At 41.8% G+C, this 26,132-nt stretch overlaps 1 protein-coding gene across 1 annotated transcript; it reads left to right on the forward strand.

Annotated features, from left to right (window-relative positions):
* Positions 1 to 1,588: 1,588 nt before the first annotated feature.
* Positions 1,589 to 17,811, forward strand: ppap2d (phosphatidic acid phosphatase type 2D). The gene is made up of 6 exons (XM_038709978.1): positions 1,589 to 2,441; positions 13,481 to 13,638; positions 13,814 to 14,100; positions 14,218 to 14,275; positions 15,910 to 16,086; positions 16,247 to 17,811. The coding sequence occupies exons 1-6, from the start codon at positions 2,234 to 2,236 to the stop codon at positions 16,349 to 16,351; spliced, it is 993 nt and encodes a 330-aa protein (XP_038565906.1). The 5' UTR covers positions 1,589 to 2,233; the 3' UTR covers positions 16,352 to 17,811.
* Positions 17,812 to 26,132: the final 8,321 nt, after the last annotated feature.

Here is a 26,132-nt window from a genome sequence, read left to right on the forward strand (position 1 = left end):
ATACACATTTTCTCAGTTGCAAACCAAAATCAAAAAGCCCCCCTCCCCAGCAATTTGAAGAAAACCACTACTAACTGGTCTTCAGGTTGGTAAATCTAAATTTTGACATGTTTGGTGCTTTTTTGCTTGCATTAGCTCAAAACATTTGCAAGGGAAGAATGGGGCTTATAGATTAGGAAAAAGAGGAGTGAGACAGTGAGGCTTAGATTTGTTAGATTAACCGTAGATCCAAGAATGTAAGGCTGACAAACTCACATTAGTAACTCTAAGTTTTGCCTTATGTTAGGGCTAAAATAAAATACAAATGAATGAAACTGATGAGACAATGGAAAATTGGGGGAGAAAAAAATTGCTATTTTATTTATTTATTTACCTGGTTGTTTTCAGTTTTCAATTTAATAAATAATATATTTTGCATTTACTCTCTTCATTTTGAGTCAAATCTAGGGTCAGACATTTTCAAAAGTATTGTTAAGTTAGTAATTTATACAAAAAACATTGTTAAAAGTAATTCAGCAATAACATGAAGTGGGAATCACTTATTAATTTAGGTTTGGGAGCAGGGGCACGCCTCAGCCATACCTCTAATCACCTGTAAAGCATATCTATATCTGTTCTACTCAGCCTGACCCTTTTGTCTGAGATTGCTTGACCCACCCTCCATTCCCCTTCCTTTCATACATTCACCCCCTCGATCACTTTCTCTGTCTCTCTCCGCCCTTCTTCTTGCCTCCCCTCATCCCTTCAGCCTATCTTCCCTCATCCCCTCATCCCTTCTAGTTTAGGTCACCACAAAGGGAAAAATGCCAAAGATTTACTTGCTGGTTTTCTTAGTCTTTTATCATAAATAAATATGCCAACTTGGGCTTTTTCCTATCTTCTAAACTTTTACACATGTTCATGTGCGACAAACAGGAGCCAGAGTCTTGAAAATGCTAAGAAGACTCTGAGATGAGATGAAGCAGCTGTGTCTGTGTCTATACACCAGGTGGCAGGAAAACTCTTACCCAGTCTACTACACACAATGAGCAAGGTATTGCTAATAACAACCAGGAGTGAGGAATCAATGGCATGTGATGCTAATTGGCTGATTCAAGACATTAAATGTGTGGCAACATGTATTTCACAAGCTTATTATAAGCTTCCTGAGGGAAAGACATGTGTTCACATTGTGTTTTATCTGTTTAGTGCATTGGCAGACAGTCAAACAGCAGTAGTCAATATTGTGGAAAAATCTAATTTAGCAGGCAGTCTTGCATGTGTAAGTATGTATGGTGCAATAAAGGTCATTTTAATTAAGACAAATAATAGAACTAATTAAAATTTACTATCCTTTCTGTCCAACCATCAAATCTAAGCTATAATTAAATCACCACTGAGTAGACTACATTGTTACATATCAAATAGTCTATCGATATTAGTAAAGTGTTGCTGGTGTTTCTTTTCTTTAGGGTTTGTGCAAACGAAAACAAACTCTCCTTAACATCTACATTATTTGGGACGTGTCCTCACATGGCTGGGACAATGTAATGGGACACGCGACATCTCAGTGAAGAGGACCAGTCATAACACAGCTGTCAGGTCAGGTGGATCGAACATATTGTGAGCTCCAGCCTCGTCGTTACACATTGATTATGTTGTTTTGTTTTTTTACCGCGGAGGTTTTCAGAGTGTTGTCAAGTCAAACCGAATAACACCGGAAATTATACGATTTTTCAACCAAAATGAGTGTTTCACTGTTACTCCAAAAACGGCAAGACTAAAATCCATCAAGAAGGCACTTTATTTTGAAGGTTTGAAGCAAAAGTTGTGTTTTCATTCACGTTTAAATGTGTGTAGGCTGCAGTTGTGCTCGGGACGCCTTGAGAGCAGAGTAGGATACAGCACGCTCCCATTTAGAAGTTTGTAGGGAGGTTTAACTGAGGAGAAACTTAGCCTACTCGAACGTTTGTGTACCTTTCCTATTTCCAATTGGCATTCATCTTTCTTTTTCTCTGCAATTTTGCTTTTTGATGACAAACGTGTAACGTCACCTCAACCAGTGGTCGGTTGTGTTGACCAGGGTCTGCTGCTGCTGCTGTCAAACTTCGGTTGACATGGATTTGTTACACCGAAGACGGACGGACTGAACAGTTTTAGGGGTTTCCATCATTCACCAGCTAGCTACGACGAAACAGACTCACTGCAACAGTTCGTTTTTTAAAGTCGTCATTAACATATTTAGTTAGAAGACATGCAAAAGTTAAATTCCACCGGTATTAACAGCAACACGCTTCCCCGGGACACGGAGCTCCAGCTGCGGTTAGGTGACAGCGGAGGAGCCGGGGAGGGGAAGGAGAACGGCGCTGGGAAGCATTTCCTCACCCAACCTGAGGAAGAAAGTTCGTTCTGCACCAAGAGGAGGATGCTTGTCGGCTTGGATGTAATATGTCTTTGTGTCGGTAAGAATAGGCCTGTTTACTTATTTTAAATTAGGCTAATTGTTTTGACCTTAGGCAACTTTGTGTATGTGTTTGTGTGTGTGTTTGTGTGTGTGTTAGCCTACTGGGGGATGACTAAATGCTCTGAAGACCACTTTAGCACCGTTAAAGCTTTCAGTTTATAGTAATTCACTATAATAATTCGAAAGCAGTCACGTACCTCTGTCAGCGTGTCATTTGGGTGCACATATGTCAGCACCAGCATTGTATATCTATTACATTTTTAGGGGTTTTTATAAAAAGGTTAAATGAAGTTGGTTTTCGGGGTAAAAAACACATTGTAGGGGGATTTGTAGAAGTTAACTAGGCTGCAAAGCATTTTTCCACAAGTCATATCGAAACTGGCAGAAAACTTTCAGCTTGGGGCACGTGGGGCCAGTAGGAAGGGAGATGGGGGCTCAGCTGGCAAGAGCAGAGTTGTCCCGGGAATACATCAGTTTCCATGGAAACCCCCAAAGTTCCCGGGAGAAGAACGTGGGAATTGGGATAAAAACATGCCCCGTGCTTGTGTTCTCGTGCCGAAAAAATTACCTTTGTTCACTGAGCGCTTTAGCCTCTCTCACTGCAGGATTACTGAATGTCAGCCACAAGTAGCTTAATTAACAGTGCTTAGCTGGAAGGCTGGACAATCTTATTAATTCATTAACAATAACCAGAAACCTCAGTAACAACATGTGGACAAAAACTCAGGGACCACTGACATAACCATAATAAAGAAGTGGTCAAAGTTTCTCAGGCTGCCATATGTAGGCCTGCATGGAAATGACTAATGGCTTAGGGTTAGGGGTTACTATCACAATATGATGACTTTTTGCCTGTTTTGTGTATCCTGCAGCACAAATGTTTTGTATTTTTACTTGATAAAAAGAAAACAGTATATAAATGGAGAAAAAAGCCAAATTAATCAGCACTAACCATTATTTGGGCAAACATAATATCAGAGACCTCTATGATTTTAACCAGATGATCAATGTGTTTTGATTCAAAGCAGCATTACATTATCACATTATGTTGGGTAGGATTAACACAGTTATATAAGCTGAGACTTCATTTACAGTGAACACAATTACAGATCCTCTTATTGTGCCCTTGTAGTCCATAAATTACCATTATATAGTGAGACTGAATTTTTCATTGGCAGAAAGTCTCCAAATCAAATAAATGTAGCACGACCAAAATCCCAAATGATAAAACATTACATCAAAAACAGACAGTTAACTGAAAATTAAGAATTATTAGCAGCAACATGTTCATCAAAGTGGAAGTATTTTAAATATGTACTGTTTGTCCATGTCAGCTTAATAGAGCTGATTTATTAGAAATGATTCTGTTTTCATGTGTAACATTAATCTGCCAAGAATGTAGTGAAATGTAGGAGAGGAAAAGGAATAATATTTCTCTTTCTTGTTGTTGCACAAATGTCTGACAAAATGGGAATACTCCAGTGAAAAGCCAGTACCCCAGAATTCTACTGGACTGGACACAGAACTTGAGTAAAAGTACTTAATTACTTTCCACCTCTGTCCATATCAGGTGGGAAGTTATCTGAAGTCCTCTCAAAGCCTGCTGTACTGCACTGTGATATTTGGTTAAATTGAGACAAAATATAGTTTAATAAGTTCTATGTCGTCATCTGACACAACTCTATAGGGGAGGGAGCATCATTGTTGTGTTGAGTGAGTGGTTATTCGGACCAAGAAACAAACACGAGAGAGGAGGAACCCGTCAAGGCAGACCGACAGGTCTCACCCTCATTGGCAGTTAAAGCATAGAAAGTAGCGCAGCAGACAGTATGAAGCTGTTAGTTTTACTGTTGGGTTATTCATCACCCCTACTAGGTATGCTATTAACTGCCATCTCTGCACACTTCTCAGCAGTTTTGTTTTGGGGCTGGGGTGTAGGAAGTAGTTAGCAACCCAGTATCAGTCAGCACAGCAGAGGATGTTGTCTCTCTCAGTTCTCCTGAGACACACACTGAGCACGCCACTTGCTTTCTCACAAAATTGTTTGCACTGACCCATCTTATTCCTCCTCTGACTAGATTACAACACTGAGACTGAGTCACTGAGCCTCAAGCTGGACACAGCTGAGAGGATTTAGAGAGTCAGTTATTATTGTGACAGAAATATACTTTTGTAAAGTAAAAGTTCACCTTCTTGCTGTGGATGTAACAATCGAATAAGTCCTGATTTGATATAATAGGTTTATACATTTCCAGTTTCATTTTATGATTTTCAATATTATATGGTTTTAAAGTTAGTTTGAGATATACAATTTTGATTTTACCAACTAGTGTAATTTCTTTACAGGGAAAAGGAGAAAAACAAAAACAGTGCTTTACAGTTTCAGCAAGCAAAACCTGAATTGCTTAATACACTATGTGTACTGAAGGGAGAGCACAATATTAATGATATAGCACAATATAATGTATTGTTATACCCATTGCTGCTAGTGGTAGAGTCTATTAGCAATTAGATTACTTACAGATTCCCGGGTGTCTGACCGCATCATGCCTGTCTTTGCCCTGTTAACCATCAAGTCAGTGAGGCCTGACCTTGACTCATGTGTGTGCTATCTGCAGTGAATACCATCACTTAATGGGAATGAATTGGGCCCTTCATTTAGCTAAACCCTCTTATATCTGACTAACCCAATTTTCCCTTAAAAATGCCATCATCAGATTTCCTCAGACAGTTGACCAGCCCGCTTTATTCATCCTGTAAAGGGGCTTATTCAATGCTTTAACTGGAATTTTACCCTGAAGCATCCTTTCCTCATTATGTTATCAGCTGAAGAGGGATTCCACATGGATCTGGGGTTTTCAAAGACTCTCCACGTGTTTTAGTATTTCCTTCACATTTAAAACTGTGTGGTGCAGCATTATGAGTAAATTTTAATTTGCCTGTGGAATGCTGCAGTATTGAGGACATTAATTGAGTCTTTGTGTGTCTAAGTGTGTGCATTTAAGATGTAGCGTCCAGCCACCCAGTGGTCAGGAGTTGTCGGGTGTCTGTCATATTTGCCAAGCATGCAGAGACAGGCCTCCCTGCCTGCACTGCTATTTCCCTAATAAAGCTAGTTATTGACTCTCTTAAGGGTAATTGGAAAATGATAGGTTGTGACACTATTCGCTTATGTTATACTATTAACTTATAGCTTATACTATACTATTACTACTTATACTCTAATATACTATTCATACTTTACCAATACTATACTATTCGCTTATACAGCTTAGAGGAACATTATGATTACCACTAGGCTTGACCTTCTTGTAGAGGTTAATTGTGAAGCAGTTTCATACTTGATATGCACAAATGTTAGGCTGGGTTAAAACAGTACAAAATGATTCACATTGTAGATACGTGGCATTTGTCTATTTTAAAAAAGAAAGTTTATTTCAATAGTGAAAACAGAACTTGTTTTTTGGATTGGACTTTAGAAAGAGATCACTTGTGTGTGCGTTTTTGTTCCAGACGTGAAGCGGCATGCCAGGACGAGAGGACTGGTATCTGCCTAAGTGATCTGAATTCTAAAAGGGCTCCCTCTTTTCAGCTTGCTTTTGCCCCCTTCTCTTTTTCCTCCTCAGTTTTCTTAAGGCAAGCTCTATACTAGGATTGAAGGTGTTCTAGCAATGTAGTGAGGTGTGTGTGTTTTATGTCTGCATGTGTGTTTTGGGCGGGTGGCGGGTTTATGTTTTAGGATTGCTGGTGCTGTTCTTCTGGCAGAGAAAGCTGCCAAGTGAGTGAGACAAGAGGCCAACACGTCACAGCATGTCGGTGTGTGTGTAGGGCCAGGAATATTAAATTGTGTCTTATGTGTGTGTATTTATGTGTGTGTGCGTGTTTATGAGTAAAAGTGTGGGTGTGGGTGTATTTGTCTATGCGTCATAGTGGCTGCTAATGTGGATACCCTACTACAGCTGCCATGTGCGTGCTGTTTGTTGACAAATTTGCCGGTCGTGTTTTGCTGCATGTTTTAGGCCCCTGATCACACACACTCTGAAGTTATGGAACACACTGGCATCACTCTGCAGCTGACAGATGGAGAGCCATTAAAAATGGCTCGGTCAAATCATTAGCTAGTGGAAGAAGTGATTTCTCTGCTTACTCTCCCTCGTTAGTGTATTAATGCATCTCCTTTCCATTTGACAGCACTGCAGAGGTTCAGGAATCCATTAGCTGCACCCTTCCTCAGACAGACTTTATGGGCACTTGTACTTTTCTGTCAATACGTCTCTTTCCCCCCATTAGCACACCAGAGCCAGCTCAGGCATTCGAAATGTCTCAGTTGCCTGAAGGATGAGGAGCAAGTGAGAGCCTGAATGAGTGAACAGCCTTGGGGTGGGAGGGTAGAGTGAGGCGTGGAAAGAGAGAAGGGGTTGATGATCTACAGTAGGGGTCAGAGGTCAAACCCAGAGGCGCCTGAGGGATCTTATCCACAACTGTCTGTTTATGTCCTTGTGAGGAAGTAGTACTGAGAGTGCTTCAAATGTACTTTTAATGAGGGAACTGTAATACTTTCCTCAAAGACAGTTCCATAAGTGCCCAGGGCGGTCCATAGGTATTAGTCGTAATGACTGAATAAAGATGTGTGCAGTACTCTAATCCTCAGTGCTCATTAGCTACAATGGGTTTGGAGAGGCTTACCATCAACGTATCTACCTGAATCTGAATGCAGCCTGTAGCCCCTCCTTTACGTCTGTCAGAACTAATGACTCATCCTCTTCTGTCTGTCCCCCCATAAGGAGACTTAGACCCCCTTGGAGCCACTGCATGGTTACCCATCATCGGGACCGTTTTATCAGTGTGTCACATTTCACCTACTGGAGCCTCGCCTCCATTCATCCTCAAGGTCCACCCTGAAGTTCTTCCAACTGCATGTTCCCGTGCAAACCAAAACACACTGACAAAACAACCCTGCAGCCCTCAACTCTTTCCTTACATAAAGCACTGCCACAGCCAGGCTGCTTCATGCCAGATACTTCCCCTGTAGTCTCAACCACAACCTTGTCTCATTCTCACATTGCAGACTGCCAGCCCTCACCTCACTGCGCACACCCTTACCTTACCTTCACACCACAAAAAACCCCACCAGGGAGACGAATTATAGTTTCCAAGGAACATACCAAAGTGGCGGGTCCTTTATGTTTCTGCTGAATCAGACAGGCAGACAGACGGCCCACTTAAGACCTCCCCACTCATGCCCTGAACTCCAGATCCGGGCTCCAGGAAGCAGGTCAGTGAAGTGTGGAGAGAACAGAAGCAGCTGTGGGAAGCATGTCTCCACTGGCCAGTAGTAACACTAACAGTGTGGTAAGAGCTCTCCTGGATTGCTGGTGGAAGGTAAAGCAACATAAAGGAAACTACCGTGCTCACAATAAAAATTGTAGTTAGTCTTTGTCCACTCTTTCTTTTGCTCTGTGTGAGCTTGTTGATTTTGCACCAAGTTTCAATAAATTTTAGCATTTTTGGTTACAAAGTCTTGCTGCTCTTTTGGCCTTTTCGGATGGCCTGCTTTTGCCACTGTATATGAGGTGGATATGTTGGGGAGGGGAGAGGGGTAATGTGATGATAGATGAAGCAGTGAGTGTCTACTTACAGAGGTACAATGGAGTCCAGCAGCAGTATATGCAGATGATAGCAGATGGTTAACAAAGATCCAGGACTGTTGTGGCTCCTCAGTCCCTCTTTGTTCTTCACCGATTAGTCTCTTTGTGTTACCATCAGGGCAGACAAAACAGATGAGTCCGCCCGAACAATCCAGCTAGTTATGGAAAAAGAACTAGGTGTGTCCGTGCAGTGAGGCACCACTCACCCTTATCCCACCACTTCAAAACCTGGACTGGGCCACCAAGGATGAACAGAAAGTCACTGACACACACGTGCAGTACATTAATTGGGATTGTGGTAGTTTATGGTTGTCAATCATAATCACTGCCTTGCTAGAAATGACTTCACCTCCTGTTTAAGTGTTACCTGCCCTACAATACAACAGTCTGTGTGCGTCTCTGTATTCTTTTGTGTGCTTGAGCCTGTGTGATGGTGCATACAGTCTCTTCCCAGACTGCCTCTTCAAACAAAGACCTTTTTATATCAGGGAAAACATGAAAGACTTGGCTTTACCTTAAAGTACATGACTCAAACTGAATGGTGATTAGATGAAAGAACACATCAAGGCTAGCTTGGCAGCTTTGTGAAGTTAGTCATTATTATTGCACAAATAATTGTACAAGCCCACCCAGCCCAACTGCTGATTGCTGTTTATGAACATGTTAAGCTGATGATACACAGAGTAACTTTTAGAGCAATGGTGGAGGGCAACGTTGCCGTCAATGGTAATGAGTAAAGATTACTACCGTAATCCCCTTCCCCCACCACTCTGCCACCTGCCTCGCACCACCGCTATCCGTTCAAAACATAGTCGGACTTGCCACTAGCAAGATATTGCTCAAAAAGCAATATTGCTCAAAAAGTTGCCCCGTATATCATCAGCTTTAGGCAGGCAGCTACACTGCTTCTTGTAATGTCGTTACCAAGGATTATCATGCCTCCAAAGATTCAAATTATGACAATTGACACTTCACTTAAGTTTGTAATTTATTTTGCAAGGTTTACTTGAAGGTAAACAAACTAGTTAGGAAACGCTGGCACATGCAATCTGGTCAGAGGCCCATTGAGGGTGGGCCACCCCTGAGGGGTACTGAGCTAGATCCCAGGCGGAGCCCAGTCCTAAACTGTAGGCCAGATGGACCTGTGTTGACAGATCACTAATAGTTTGTCCTCCACTTCTGTCAAAGGGCAAATGTAGAACGAGGCCTGTACAATCATTATTGCTTTAGGCTGATTGTCATGCTAATCTATGAGGATGCACAGGCTGTTTGTCTGACAGCAGCAGCATCCACAAGAGCTCATTTAGGTCTGTGATCGTAAATAGGCTGTTTGACTCAATGCATGTCTTTAGGATTCTTTGGCTCTAGCGTGCTTCATTTGGTTGGTTAGTTTTTCGTCCAGGTGCTAGTGGTTTTTTTGGCGGTTTGTTTGGTTGTCTGTTAGTCTATGTGGCTGTGCTTGGTTTGCATCCCAGTGTGGTTTTTATGTGTATGTGAGTGTGTTGAGTCTGTATGTGTGTTGGGGGTATTCTGCTGTTTGAGGTGGGGTCGTGTTTACAGAGCGGGTCCCAGTAGAGCCCAGATCTCTGACCCTCACATTCCAGAACCGCCACTAATCGCCTCCTTCTGCTGTTCTCTGTAGAGAAACCCTTGCCGCATCTCTCTTGGCTCCATCTCTCCAGTTTTCTCTCACCCCAGCATTACTGCCCTCACCCCCAGTTGTCAATTCTAGCCTCCTGGCCATGAATTTTAGCCTAGGTTTTGGTTTGACACTGTATTGATCAGCACATATTTAGCAATATGACTGTAAAGCATGTTGATGAATAACTACCATCTGCCCTCTGTTTTTGCACTCTGCCTTTAATCACTTTCTTGTTTTTTTTTAATTTCTTGCTGTTGGTTGTTGTTCTCCTCTCACAGTGAGCTCATTCTGGGCTGTGGTCATAGATGTGTAAATTAGAACCAGAAGAGTTTGTCAGAGTGAGGCACAAATCCCCTCTGCTCTCATTCCTCATCTACCCCCCCCCCATCCCTTTTCACTATTTGAAAGCATTCCTGCTTTGAGTGTCAGGCCCAGCGAGCAGCACATTTTGGCCTAGCTATGTGAGCCGACCCACTCCTCCGCCTCCTTTTGGGTCCCCTCGCAGGCTTTCCAGGCCTGGTTCTCTTTTGAGCATGTCTTGGCCAGGTGCTGAGGTTTGCTTACAGCTGCCTGACAGATGATGTGAGGGTCTCTGGAGTGTTTTTGTGTCTTGTTGTGAAAACTGTTTTAATGCAGTTGCAAAGCATAGAGGGTGACTGTGATACAGAGGCTTGTAATTTGTGTAGGACTGTGCAGATACTGAATAACTTTTGGTTTCTAGCACTATCACTATGTTTTTTATTTATTGTACAGTAGTGAGAATTTGTGACACAACTCAGGTTGAGGTAAATTTAATGGATTTGTTAATGCAAAGATTTTGTTATTGCAAGCAGCTTTACAACAGAGTGATCTTTGGTTTTTGGCTATTAGGGCAGAGTATGTCCATGGACTTTAGCATTGGCAGGCCTGAGGTCATAAAATATGCTACTGGCTCCGCACTTCACGGTTCCCATTAGACCTCCATATGTATTGAAAATGATCCCTTAAAAAGTCCATATTCCTACTGTATCTGCAGAGTGTTTGTTGTTGTCTGTCCATTACCTCTCTTAATGCAGCAAAATATTGATTATTGGGAGAGAACTGGCCATACTGTGGAATCTGATGAGGACAAAAAGAAAGCCTGTTAATGGATGGTATGGAAAACAAAAAGGTCTATTTGCCACAAAATGTACCTGATTGCATCTAAAGGAGTTTATTTATGGATGAATAAGTAAGAATAATACTCTAGCACATAAATAACAACCCAAAATATGATCAAAAAACTTGCAAATGGCTTACAAAGCCCTTCATTATAAGTTGCTTTGTCCACTTTTGGGCATTATTGACAATACACTGAAAAAAGTTGCTGCCAGTGATTATACAGTATGGTCAGTAAATTTAAACTTTCATCCCCCAGTCTATGGTCAGTAGCCTATGTCCTTATTAAATATTACATTGAATATTTTTTGAACATTGATTGCAATACATATTATTGTGTTATTTCGCTTCATCATACTCACACACGCATACTAATCTGCAGCACAATCATTCTGTTCCCCCTTCTGATATAAACACTAGTATAAACACTTCCATGCACACACATACACACACACACCAGGAATCTTGTCAAGCCAACAAGCTGCGACTCTTGACTGTGCGTTGGATGTTTTTTCACTTAAAACATGGAGTGCAATGCATTATATACAAATAGGAAAAAAATCCACATCCCCACAGTTTGAACCAGAGATGAACCAGACCGGATCTCTGCAGGTCTCCACCAAGGTATGATACACACAGATAAGGGGATTACGATTAGGAGATTAGGAGATGGGTGTGTATTTTATGCAGGTGGTGGTAGTGAACCAGAAAACAATCATACAGGTTATTCATTTTTAAATCAACAAGCATAAAGGACTTTCCTAAAGTATTTATCTAATACTTCAGTGATCTTAGCTAATATAAATTAATCAGAATTACTTCAAGCAAGCAGGTTTCAGGGGTATTACTGTTAAATCCTAAAGATATTTAATGTACTTTACCTAACTATGAAATTACTATTTGCTGTATGTAGTCCAGTACATCACCACTACTTACTTTGGTGGCAACAGTGTCTACAAAATTCAACAAATAGCACCTGTATGTGACCTGTAAGTGGACATGTGTGTAACATGAGATACATTAGTGTGTGACCGTATGTAAGCGAGGAGATACCTGTAGACGTGGCAACTGAATGAGCTGATTGAGAGATCGGGGTCAGATGAGAGGTGTTTTCTCACTCTCTCTTTGTTGGCGTCACAGCCTCGGCTATCTGCCTGCAACATGTTTCCCGCCCTCACTTTCTTACTAAGGCTTGTGTTAAAATATATGGAAGTGGGTCCGCTTTTGTCTGTGTTTTGTCTTTCTGTTAGGGCAGCATGATTTTGACTACACAGGTCACTAACACACACTTTTGACAACAGTATAATATTCTTAGCTATTCCAAACTGCTTATGTCTCAGTAATAGTCACACAGCAGTTTAGAGTTGCCGCTTCAAGTATTTTCTGTGCTGATAGTCTCAAACCTATAGATTATTTCCCTTGTTGTCCTTTATCAGTTCAGTGAGGCTGGATGAGCGATATGAATAGACTGAATGGTTGTGATTTGGCTAAAACTGAAGTCAATTTGGACAAATCTGAAAGTGCACGTAGTTCTCTTTAGTAGGTCAGGTATTCATGTCCTTCTCTGTGTCAATCAATAATTGTTGGTTTATCGAGCTTAATGCATGTTTGTGTGCCATTGTTTGTGTGTGTGAGTGTGAATATGTGTTGTGTTCCTTTTTGTGTGTATCCTGTGCACTATTTAGTCACGTACTCTGAGAGATTCCCTGGCAGGAGCAGTGTTTTGGCCTGGGTGCGTTCCAGCCAGCCAGCAGGCCTGGGATGACAGGAAGAGGCACAGAGGTTAATGATTAGTCCCATGTTCTCGCTGCATTCCATGGGGTGACAAGGGGACATGGGATAAGGGACAGAGAAATGGAGCAGGCCGGGCAGCCTTTTACAGGGACATTGGCTATTAGTTTGAAGTGCAACACAGAGTAGAAGCTGTACAGCTCAGCCCATGTTTTTGGGGAAACAAAAACAGCGTCTCCCTTTTTGTCATCATTAAAATGTTGCACAACTTTTACCCAGTGAACTTTGACCATCAGGCTGTGAGGTTTGTTTGCTTAAATGTGCCAGACCTTGACTGCCTTTCACCTGATACAGAGTTCTTTTAATTAGTGACCAGTCAGAAAACATAGTGAGCATGTATATGCAGTTCTTTTCACTGGAACAAAGTGCCATTGTGAAATAATACCTTGCTCTTCCCACAGTGGGTTTATTGTCCTCTTTTGGCACACTGAAATCTTTGTAACATGCCCTCTAATATCTTCTTCCTCCTTCCTCATCTTAATTCTCCACTGTCACGCCCATCTCCCTGTCTGTCTGTCTTCTTCTGTTACTGTCATCTCTCCTACACCCTGATCCTCTGGTGGAAGCAGCTATGTGTGTAATGCTTCATCCCCCTGGAATCTGGAAATCATGTCAGCAGATGACAGACACTCTCTGAGGTTGCTTCCCTCATGCTCCTGTAAGACAGGAGAAGCCCACCTTTATGTTGCTATATATCTGTAAACTCTCTGTCTCTCTCCCTCACTCCTTGTTGCGCAGACCACATGCTCACAGACATTCATCAAGCCATCTTTTGTTTTTTGTGTGCCTCCCCTCCCTTTCTCTCCCACATCTCATCAGCCTCCATCCCATTCTTTGCGTGTGAGTTGAAGGCGGTGACTCCGTACCGGCGAGGCTTCTTCTGTGGAGACTCCAGCATCACCTATCCCTTCGTGGAGAGTGAGGCCATTCCTGATGGCCTGCTCATTGCTGGTGGTATAGCCATCACTGGCCTAACGGTAAGACAGTGATAGCTAGTCTTGGCACAGTGAGTTAAAGTTTTCATCACTTTTATATGGTAGAATGGATAATGTGTTTGTTTTTAGTAAAACAAATTATATATATTCCAGTATTTGTGCAGCTGTACTGTATGACTTATGCCAACCAGTTTCTCTCGTCTTATTTCCTTCTCAGATCGCACTGGGTGAATGCTATCGGGTGCGTTTCCGAGGTGTCCACTCACGGGCTTTTGTGCGAAACTGCTATGTGTCGTGCCTCTACAAGGAACTGGGAAGCTTCCTGTTTGGCTGCTGTGTGGGTCAGTCTCTCACTAATATGGCCAAGCTTAGTGTGGGACGCCTGCGCCCCAATTTCCTGTCTGTCTGTAACATCACCTATGCGTCCATCAACTGCACTCTGGGCAGCTACGTGTCCCATGTCACCTGCAGGCAGCCTAGTCAGAAGTTGGTGGAGGAAGCAAGGTGTGTGGTGTGTGCACAGAAATAATTTGTTTACTAAGGGGTATAACTGTACAAAAGCTTGAGTCACGCGGTTAATGTGTAACCTTTGGCATCTTTTATTGATTTTTTCCCTTTCAGGAAGTCTTTTTTTTCCGGCCATGCTTCCTTCGCAATGTACACCATGCTCTATCTGGCAGTAAGTCACATCTACTTTTAAATACACACACACACACACCTGGAATGTGACCTTCACATTCACCTGAGCTTCTGTCGTGTAATTACAGTATTTGGAACCGTGTTTACAGTGTTGCAGGAATATTACAACTCTCACTTTTTTTCAGTTATGGGAGACAACACCAATTCCCAGAGGCCAAGAACACTGTGTGCAACTTAACTAGATAAGCTAATTAAACATGTGCAAATACACACACCAAGACATGGGCTGTTAAATATATTCACACTTTCTGATCGTGAAGGAGGAGATCTTTGAGAGCAGCAATTCTCCAAAGGCATCCTGCTACAAACTGAAAGAGCTGGTGAGACAGAGCGACAGGGAGGAGGGGAGAGGGGGGCGTAAGAAAATGAGGCAGAATGTTTTCCACAGGGAACATGAATAGATGAAGAGACTACACAGACAGAGGAGGCCTTGTTGTGGGTCTCATTTAGAGGAGGGGGTGGAGGGCTGAATATGCCTGCTGAGAGATCGACAGGCTTCTTTCAGCAAGAGAAACCCTCTCAACCCCCCCATCTCTCTCTTTCTCCCACATTGCACTGCCCAGTAGTGGGTGAATTGTGGGAGAGAAATGACAGTTAGAGGGAGACAAAAGCACATTATTAACCATAAAATGTCCACATTCCTCATGTAGCACCCCTCATTAAACCCTAAATTACAGTTTAAGGTTAAATATTCTATTGTGTACAGCTTAAGTGAATGAAATGCAGTAAGACTGTTGCTGTGCAAAATTCAGAGAGAGGAGAAAAGAAAATCCCTGTCTCTCCTTTTTGTGCACTATAGATGTCCAAATGAAAAGCAGCTGCTCTCTGATGAGGAAGAGACAGACATGGATGAACAGGGGGAGACTGAATTTGTGGAATAAAAGGGTAAATTAGTGAAGGGAGGAAGTGGTTTGAGACAAACAGTCTCAGTGTTTGTTACCATAGACTGTATGTTACCCCTGTTTTCTCTCCTCTCCAGGTTTCACTCCATTGTTTCTCTACACACACCACAGGCACAAACACACAGCCTCGCATGCAAGTCTTCTACTTGCTAATGTTTCAGCAGACTGTAGACAACCTGAAGCAATTGTGTCAAACCTGCAGCTACATGCCACCCAGCCCGTGGCCAGCTGCTAGGTGTTTAATACTTGAACAGTGACACCTGCTCTCAGTTGAACAGGAGAGGGATAGAAGGACCTGATGAGGATCTGCATCAGGAATGTAGGCCACATGCTCCCACGGGTCCAGACAGACCTCCAGCCACCTCAAAAAGCGAGCCCTTCCTCTGCATCATGCTCGCCCTGTGACCACATGTTTACAGACACAAACATCCATTCTGTACTGCAGCCCTCGTGCAGGAGATGAGGATGAACAAAAGGAGGAAATGGGGTTGAGATAGTGTTAATGGACTCACGCCAAGCTTCTCTTTCCCACCTGGGGGAGCACACTGAGTGGATGTCCATGTTTCACTTAAAGGACTAACAGACTTAATTATCAGATTATGTTTCTGTGGCATACATTAACACACTAGCACCACATACATATATTCACTTATCTGTTGTAATTACAAAGTCAGTAACAATAAAATAACAATATATATCTTGTTTCTTGCAGTTCTACCTGCAGGCACGGTTGTCATGGCGAGGAGCTCGGCTGTTGCGGCCGCTTATACAGTTCCTCTTAGTGATGATCGCGATCTACACCGGGCTGAGCCGCATCTCTGACTACCGTCACCACCCCACTGACGTCCTCACAGGTTTCATCCAAGGAGGGCTCACTGCATACTGGGTGGTATGTCGAAAATCACTTTTGTCTAAATCCTCTTAAATAATAGCTATCTCTGTCTTCACAGGATTTGTTTCTTAGCTTAAACAAAAGGCTAAACAGTAAATGATTGACTTGTGTGTGGTCTGTTTATATTTTCTGACATGTTTTGTGTCTGTGCCTGCAGGCCTTCTACATTTCCTCCATGTTTAAGCCCTGCGCCCGTCCAGACCTGTCTCCCACTAGCATGTCCCTGGAGAGTCAACTGTCCGGCCAGCAAACTGTCTGTTAGCAGGCACATGCAATCATTCCAGGGATCAGAAGATAAGAGAAGATGGACCGGGAGAGTATTAGATAGCACAGGTAAAGAGCAGAAAGAAGAGAGAAATGTTAGTTTTTAAGAAAAGGGAATTGTTCTAAGAGAATGATACTATTAAAGTACAATCTAACACATGCTCTCCATCTTTGGGCATACTGATACACATACATTCACACAGTAATCTAACATGTTCACACACTCACACGTGAAACACAAGAAGCACATTTGACTGTAAGTCAAACCCGTCCAGTGAAAGAACTGCATAGTAATATTACAGATATTTTTTATATATGAAAAGAAAATTAAAAAGTCTATTTTTCAAGAGGATTTTTAGAAGCTGCTAATGTTGATAGTTTCTAGTTTTGAACTTGTTTCTTCTGTGAATGAGGCATTTGGTCAGTGCATTTAGTTAGCTTTCAAAGCAGAACTGGTCACTCTTTGGTCTTCGGGTGAGAGAGAGGACAAAACTGCAGCCATCCTCTTTGTTTTCGATCCTCTGCTCGAGTTGGAAAACATCACCCAGCAGCTGTGAACTGAGACCATCAGACCTCAGATCTAAAGACAGCTCTGTACCAAGTGACAAAACTGGCAGTGAGAAGGAACAAGCACTGGCTTCAACTTCTAACCATCTTCACCTTCAGTGGCCTAATGTGCCACTGCCCTACGTCACTATGACTAAACAATAACCTATACTTAAGCAAAGAAAAAAACAGTATTTGTGCTGTAATCCAATGTTATTATAACTTACTTTTCTGTGTAACCAAGTAGTGATGTTTAGGAATCTGACCAAGTAACTTCCCTTCCCAATAACTACCACTTTTCTTTACTAACCACTTTGACTGTGTCTCAGAGGTGGAGCTTTGACTGAATTCTATAACCTTTGACTTTTGCCCCCCGACGCTCTGAGCTGCACCTTGATTTATGCCACTCTGACAGGAGAGCCAAAGTGGCTGTGACCCCAGCGGCCCTCCTGTGCATCTTTATTAATAGCACTTGAACGAACATAATGGAACCTTTTAATTATAATCAATATTATATATTTTATCACAAGTTTGAATAATCAGTGTTTATTTTTGTTAATGTCAGACTCATACATTATGTGTTTTTTTTCTTGAAATGATAATTATTCAAATTGAATGTAAATAGCTATGTCATTTTATAAACCACACAGAATTTCAAAAGTATTAGTTCCAGTTTTGGACAGTTTTTTCATGTTTATTAAGTGTTTGTATTTACGTTTTTGTCGATCAGGTACGGAGAGTCACTATTGTATCTGTTGTAACTACTAGACTGAGCCACAGATATTATCAGAAAGCTATATTTTTTGTGTACCCAGTAATTGTTATTTTTTTGTTTTGTCTGTGAATGCCAGAAAGGCAGAAATAACCACTGTACTCAAAAAACCAAACCAATAAAATGAATGTTGAATGTTTTCAACTTCTTCTGTCTTCTGTTAATTTTAGTGTCAGCGAACGTAAAAAGAAAAGTAATGCTCCACAGTCTCTCTCATGCCTACCAGACAAACACAGTGTCTTAATATGTCATCTCGGTTGTCTCTGGCTTCTCACAAGCAGAGTTGGTTTAAATAAGGCATTTAGTTATGTGTAAGTCCGTCAGCATACAGCCATTAATTTTTTTTAGAAACAGGATACCAGACTCTGTGAGGAGTTAAGAAAATCTGAGCTGAAACAGAACATAAACACTGAAATGATAAGTGATTTAACCTCCTTGTGTCTGGAAGCATCCACTCCAGTGCTCGCCTAGTTTCTTTCTTTACCACTCTCTCTCTCTCTTCCCTTCACACCCTTCCTCGCTTTGCCCCTTCCCTACTCTTCTTTTTGAGTGCAGTGGAGCATGATGTGCTGTTTCAGAAGGTCATGCTACCATGGTGATGCTTAGCCAGATACAGTTTGAGGCGTCTGAGGCGTTTTCTTTTAGTACTTTTTTTTTTCTCCCTCTGATCCACTTTCAGGCTGAGGGAGGAGAATAAAAAGCAGCCCAGATCAGACAGAGGGGGTTAATGAGAGAGAAAAAGCGAGAAAGAGGGAGAGCTACAGTAATGGGTTTGTGCATAACACTGAGGTAAGGCACACAGACGAGCAGGAAAATTGGAGCAGTTGGCAGAACTGGGGCGACAGATATGGGAGAGTGAGGGTGATGGGTGTGGGGTGTTAGGATGGGAAAGAATGTGATCGTGATTTTCAGGCCTGTTTTGTTTCATAATACTGTAACTAAGGAGACACATTTCATTCCTGAACAACGTATATGCCTGTGCTTGTGTGACAGGTTCTTGTCTATCTGTGTCTGCCTCACTCCTTATTATTGCCTTATGTTTAGGTGTGTGTGACTGAGCTGAACAAGAGGTTGGCTGCGCCACTGAGCTGAACTTACAACCTGTCAAACATGACATCTCACTTACACTGTGACTGGCGTCCTCCTCGCTAACCCTTTGGCCCTAATGGAAATGAATGGGGGTCAACAAGCAGAGGCACATTCTGTATGTTCAGATCACTGATGTCCAGCCAGAAGGGCCTCACTATTTACACACTGCTGTGACTGTACACACAGTAGGAACAGTAGCCCGGCACTGTGGTCATTTAGAATAGGGAGTATTTGAATTCTTATCTTGACAGGTGAAAGCCATTATTGTCCGCACGCTTGACTGTGAAGGAAAACTAAACCCACTTTTTCCCTCTTCCTCATACTTAACTTTGGGGAATTCCTCGATAAGTGTGATTTTTGCGAAATTGGACAGGTGCAAAAATAGCACGACAGATGCTAGGGAGTGCTGATCCAAATCAACACATGGATGAGTGTGCTGCGGAAGGCACGTAGCTCACCTGCATATCTCCATGTCTGAGTAAAGGACACTTGTATCATGCATGTTTTTTGTCTGACATTGATAACATCATCAAGGTATGTGCAGCACAGCCAAATTCCATTTACTTTGCCCATGTTGGAACTGAGGAAATATCCCTTTTGATGGAGATGCACAGTCCTCACAAAATTAAATCTATATGTGTTTACTCCCAAGTAAAAGCTGCTTATGGCTGTGAATTGATTCAAATTCAAATGAATTTTAAGCTTTCGCTGTGGGTCTCCAAGGCATTACAGACGCAGTCTCTGGAACTCTGCTGGCCTCTTATCCAGCTGTAGTCCAATTCTTAATAGAATTAAAAAGGATTAATGGGCTCTTTAGTATGCTCAAGTTCAGGTTTGCTCCCCCAGCCTTACTGCTATGCATATTTCTAAATCTCCCATTGTAATGAAACTCAATGAATGCACTAGCTGCAGTCATTAGGACTGCAAGAGGGCACACTGTGTCCTGATATGAGTCTGTGAAACGCATTAGTTTGCATGTTCCGGGTTAGATAAATCTTCTTACTTCCTCTCTTAGTTCTTCTCTCTCTGCACTTTAGGGATTAGAATGTGCCAAGCCAAGTAGTATCACTGAATAAGCAAGAGATCAACCCCAAAACTGATCTACAAAGAACTGATGGGAACTACAGGTGGATAGCAAGCTGATAGCAAGGCAGCAGTCAGTGTGTTTGTGTAGGTGTGTGGTATTTGTGCGTCTCCTCACATACACAACAGTAAATGCATACCTCATTTATCAGCCCAGCACATTTATACACACATCAGATAGTACACATTCCACCTGATGAGTGTCGCTGTGCTATCTGGCGGGGATGTCATCCTCTGTCCATGCTAACTGAAGCTGCATGGTAATTTTGAAGCTTGTTTGAATTAGTAATGACTTGATGAATAGAGTCATTTACTGTGTGAGCAAGTATGAGTGTTTGATAAAAGGCCTTCCTGGAGGAATAATTCCCCAAAATATTACAGTAGCATCAATTATTAGAAACAAGATACACACAATATTCTAAGAAGCTAATTTCCTTTAAGCTTTTTAAAAGAACAATCAAATGTTTTATGACTGCTCGGGGCTGCACATTCTTTCAGGTGAAAATTTGTTTTAATTAGGTTTGTTGAAAAGCAAAATGCCTCAACATATTCATCTATTTACTACCTTAGAGGTCATATTGTTGTCTTTACAAGGGTGAGGAGGCATTACAAAAGAACAATACAATAGAAAGGTTACCTGATAAGACCTGGCGCCATAATGTGTGGTGTGTTTATTTTAGTGTCAAGCTGAATGTTTTAGGGCAGTGTGACCTTAGCTACCTGCAGCTTTTCTGCAACGCTGTTAAGGACAAGGTGTTTTCAGCAAATTATCCAGCTCTTGGTCTCTCTCTCTGTCACCAGTAAAGTAAACCAGAACTAAACACATTTAAATAGTCTTATATTCTTATTCTAAATATTGTTATTATTCTTTATTTGGATCCCCATTAACTGCCACTAAAGTAGCAGTTACTTTTCCTGGGGCCTACACACAACAAAGCATTATATATATACAAAAACAAGGATGAAACCAACAGGAAAAGATTTGACTCACTTGAACAAGTGAGTTAGACTTTGACATAACATTCTTCACTAAAACAAGCTTATCTACCAGGACCTAGACAAAACAAGTTGTCGATAGAGATACTAAACCACTTTGTTTATATTGTGCGGTTAGAAAGAGAGATGTGTCTTGTGTGTGTTTGTGCCTGTGTGTGTGTGTGTGTGTGTGTGTGTGTGTGTGTGTGTGTGTGTGTGTGTGTGTGTGTGTGTGTGCATGTTGATTCCATAACGTGCAGTCTGCTGAGGGCAGACTGGAATGCAGAAACAAGATCATGGGAATAAAAACAATAGACAGGATCCATGAGGTGTCAGTGATGACTGCAGTGGAGAGGTGGGAGGACGATCCTGGGTTCCAAGGTCAACAACCTAAGCCTCCTGCAACACACATTCACATGTAGTGGTAATGTAATAGTGACATGACACTCAGCCCATGTTAATACAAGCGAGGGAATCATGAAAACAGCCCATTCATCACTTACACAAACTACAGTCTATTACTAAAGTGAAGCTCATAAAGTTAGATACAACCGACCTCCATGCTCACTCTATAGCTATAAGGATCTAAGATGATCTCACAAGCAATCTCTCTTGTGTGTATGAAACATTTTGGGACAGTGTATACCTGAGTCTTCATTTGTGTATTAACATCTGCGTGTAGCCTATGTTTAATGTGACAATTTGACTGGATGTTTGCATGTTAAAATGTGTTAGAGCATGCACATACCTCCAAACACATCTGTTTAAGATGTTGTTTAGGCCACAATGTAAGCAAACTTTAGATAGATATTGCTGAATAACTGACATTACTGAGTTTGTTTAGTGACTTTATGATTCTTCTTGTGGTACTATTTCACTATATTGTATTATGGGGGCGGCTGTGGCTCAGGAGGTAGAGCGGGTTGGCCGTTAATCAGAAGGTCGGCGGTTCAATCCGGTTGCGTGTCGAAGTGTCCTTGGGCAAGATACTGAACCCCCCCTGGCGGCTATTCCGCAAGTGTATGAGTGAGTGTGAATGTTAGTTTCCGTTTGAGCACTTAGGCTCAGTGTATGAATGTGTGTGACTGGTGAATGCAGATGTAGTGTAAAAGCGCTTTGAGTGGTCGAAAAGACTAGAAAGGCGGAGCATTTACATTCAATGTGCAATTATTGTGTAATTGCCACTTGTGGCCATAGTGGCTATTGTTCCACAGGAATTGTATAGTCTCGCTTTAAAGGGGCTATATGTAGTTTTTCAATGAAATCTCTTCAAATTTTTACTTCCTTTTTGTCAATGGGCCTCACTTAGAAATTAAAAACATGCCTGACTGGGCCTCACTTAGAAATTAAAAACACGCCTGTTTTCTCTGTTGCTTGCGTCAACCGCTACTCTGCTATTAATGTGAGCACACCAGGTTATATAATGAAGCCCATCAGACTAAACGAGATTCACAGTGGACATAAGAAAGGCTGGTGTCACGGAGAGAGTAAAGTTAGCTCGCCGGCTTACGACGAGCAATTGGTAATGTTGCTAACGTTCGGTGCAAAGTGGTATTGCTTTCCACATTACTTCACCAGCTAACGCGACACATGATGCTATCCTGTGTAGCACTTGTATTATGTCAAAGTGTTGACATAGCCTGTAAAAAAGGATGTAACTGCAAAAAGCAAATGTTGAGCGATTTGTTTATACTAGCCTACAGTGATGCAGGCAGGACAGCCAGCTAACATTACATTAGCTCGGACCTGTCGCTGTTTGCTTCGTAACGTTCAATTTAGATTTATTGTGGTTTTACCAATACTCAGGTACACAGCTTCTCCACCTCACAGTCGCTGTAACTAATGTGGATTTCTGTATGAAAGCGGTTGTGTTTCGGATTATGCTTGCTCATGAGTTCAAGCAAGCACGTGCATGAGCTCATACCAGGTTGCAGTCTTAGAACCGCACCACTAGTGGCTGCTGAAAACTTCATAATGCCCCTTTAAGGACACCTTAAAATTCACCTTGTTTTGCTAAAATGATGCCATAATGTTTCTGATTATTTACCTAGTCTCCTTAATGTATAAGGCTGTTGGCCGATGTGAGTATAAGACAGTATAAATGTATGTGCAAGAGTGAGCATGTAAGAGTTCACAGTGCAGTCCTGAGTGGACACTAAAGTGTTGTATGTGCCAGACCATGATGCAAAGTGTGTCTGTGACAGCGAGGAGTGTGCTGTCAGTACAGTGGTACTCCTAATTACAGTCCTTTCCAGGAACCAGCTGGAATTAGCATGGAGAATTTAAAAACCTGAGATGCTGAGGCCACACTTACTACACTGCAGTACATCAGCCAACGAAGAAGAAGTGTGTCTATATACTTTCATCTATGTTTTCTGCATGTAGGTGTGATGATAGATTAGTGCTAATAGTTTAATAAGCATGCACACAGTGGGCACCTGGCAAAATTCCTGTAATTCCTAGTTATAAATGAGGTGAGCTAGTGAGTAATTTGTGTGTGCAATGCTGCTAACATCACTTGCCAAGGAGAGCTTGTGTAATTGGTAGATAGAGGGCCATAAGTATGGTACAGTAAGTAGCAGATATTATGTTTAATAACAGTAAATCTTTTATTATACTTTCTCTCAATGTCTCTTAAAATAAAAAATCTCTTTCTTGGTGGTATTGAGTAGCAAGTTGGCTTTTACAATGCATTGTCTATAGTTATTTGGTGCGATTGTTAAACAATGTCAGTCTGACAGTCACGGCTGCTGGCTACCATTGTTATTAGTGTTATCCTTGGGGGTGAGTTATGGTCGCCTCTATCCTGTAATTATGTTTCTCCTTCCCCTTTGTGGTGACAGATGCCAACGGCCGTTTAAAACAGTGAAGGAAACCTCCTGCTGGAGGATGAGGAATGATGACAGTGACAGCGAGACAATCCCAGACCTGGAACCACAGAGGTATCTACCTGTCTAGACACTGAACAGCTGTCTTTGGCTAGAACTCACACACTGCCAAAAAAGGTCCACAAGCCAGTAAAATTGTATAAAAAATTAAACTTTAAAATTGAATTGAAAAGTAATGCATTTGAACAAGTTATCTTGTTTACAGTGCAAATCAGTTTTATTAATGAGTGTTATTCATTTGAACATCATTATCTTGAGTTAAGTTGTCAGTCATAGACAGTGGAGTGAAATTATTGCACACACACAGATAGAACAAATAACCTTAATGAGTGTCCGAGTAAGGTACAGTTAGGTAAACACCTAAATGACACACCGCCATTGTTAACATGATTAAATTCACCTGTGCTTTTCATACAAATCAAAATGTGAAATTGATCTTCTAAGTAAGTGTGTAAAATGTACACTTCTTGCAGTGCGCAGATCTCCTGCTCTGTTCTCCATTCCCCTCTCTCCAATTTTTCAGGTGAGTGCCTGATCGCCTGACCGATCCGCGGCAGAGCCAAACACAAGGCTTTTGTTTATTTAACAACAGGGCTCAGCCAAGTGTGAACAGCTACATAAGGGCTACCTTAGCAAAACATGACAGCGATAGACATACTGACTTAAGTGACATTTTACAGCACTGCAGCAACTTCCAATTTACAAATCACGTCACTCATAGCTTTAGGTGAGATAGACTTGGATGCTGCTGTGACAGTAAGCAGTTTGCATGGAGAGCAGCACAACAAAATTAACTAAAGGCATTATTTGATGAGAATGTCTTGCATACTTTGTCATGAGTCCACTTAATATGCAGTGCATGCCAGTGCTTGCACATGTATTTGTTTGTGTGTCAGATCAAATGGTTGCATGTGTGAGTTAAGTTGTATTGTATGTGTGTGTGCATGCTGTGTGTATATTTAGGTGTGAGGCTACAGAAATAACAGAGGGCACGGTATAAAAATCCTGATTGTTTGTGAGGGATTATCCTTCACAATGTAGGGCTTTATCAGAGAGCCTGGACTGCTGTAACAAGACTCGCTTGCTCTTGGTTCGCCTAGCCAAATACTGAGACTTACGCCAGCAGAGAATGGGGTGGGGGGGAGAAATAGAGAGAGTAAAGAAAAGACACACGGGGGAAATGATGGTGAAGGAGAGCAAAGAGCAGAGAGAGGGAGGAAGAGATGACGGGAAGGAAAGTGGAGAAAGAGGAGTGAGAGGGAAAGTGGGAGAGTGAAACGTACAGAGAAAGGCCGGAGTTAAACAAGTTTAACTGGAGGCCATGCTTCAAACAGAGAGGTTTGTTTTCTGACAGCGATCCCTCTCAGGAGATTGAGCTGGAAAACAGATTAATAGAGGCCGTCCAAGTTGCTCTCCGATGTTGCACAACATGTGCCTCAGCACCATGTGAATAAGAGCTGCTGTGCATTTTACTGTACTGTGCTTTGACATGGCTGTATGTTATAACCTAATGTATGTGATACAGCCTCACCAAGCCTTTATATTCAAACACTGAAAGGCCTTCTGGCAGGGGTTAGTCTCTTAGCTGAAATGTTTCAGATTTTCATGTTTGGCTCTGTGGAGGAGAGGTGTTTTTGATTGGGTTGTTTTATTTGCTTCCTTTTATAAGACTTTCTCAGCAGAATCAGGTTGCTGTGCCCAAGCTAACCAAGCTCTGTAAAGGAGCGCTGTGGTTTTGGAAATGAGGGGGAGAGTTGGCCGCTATGGAAGGGGCTTTAATATGTGTACATTCCCATACATTCCCATAACACTTCCACTCCTAGAACTCCTGAAGCATATTCTTTCAGACCTGCTAATTTACTTTTATTAACTGTTCTTTTTTTGTGCAATAATGTAGCCACATAGTATGATTGAATGTGTTGTACATTGTATTACCGAACACACTGACACATCACTGTCCAGTGGGTAAGCTGGTTGAATGCCCAGATGAATGTGATTACTGTGTACATATTTCTTTGTATGTCAGTGTGGGTTGCTGTTGGTGTGCTTCCTGTGCTGGCAGGGTGTAGATGTCTCTTTGCAGGGGCATTTCCAGGCTCTTGAAACATTGGGTGCTTAGCTCAGCCCAGAAATCTTTCATGTTTTTAGTCCCCTGAAAGATTTGGGCTTTAAACACTTAATTTCCTGCATTCTGGTGATTTTTTCTGCACCAATTTATTGAGGAAATGTCTTTATTTAGGCTATATAAAAGGAAACACAAAATTCAGGTGACACGTGACAATTCAAAATATAAAACTATAGTGTAGGCTAATATATTGCAGTAAGGCTCTCCGGCATTCTGTATTGCTGTCAGACATTTTTCTCAACATTTCTCATTTAATTTCATCCCTGCTGAGTCAACATAGTAGTTGAAGTGAAGGCTTTAA

This window comes from Micropterus salmoides, unplaced genomic scaffold, assembly GCF_014851395.1.
Source record: "Micropterus salmoides isolate LMB-PRFRI ecotype aquatic unplaced genomic scaffold, ASM1485139v1 Ms_hic_scaffold_10, whole genome shotgun sequence".
Classification (NCBI taxonomy): Eukaryota; Metazoa; Chordata; class Actinopteri; order Centrarchiformes; family Centrarchidae; genus Micropterus; species Micropterus salmoides.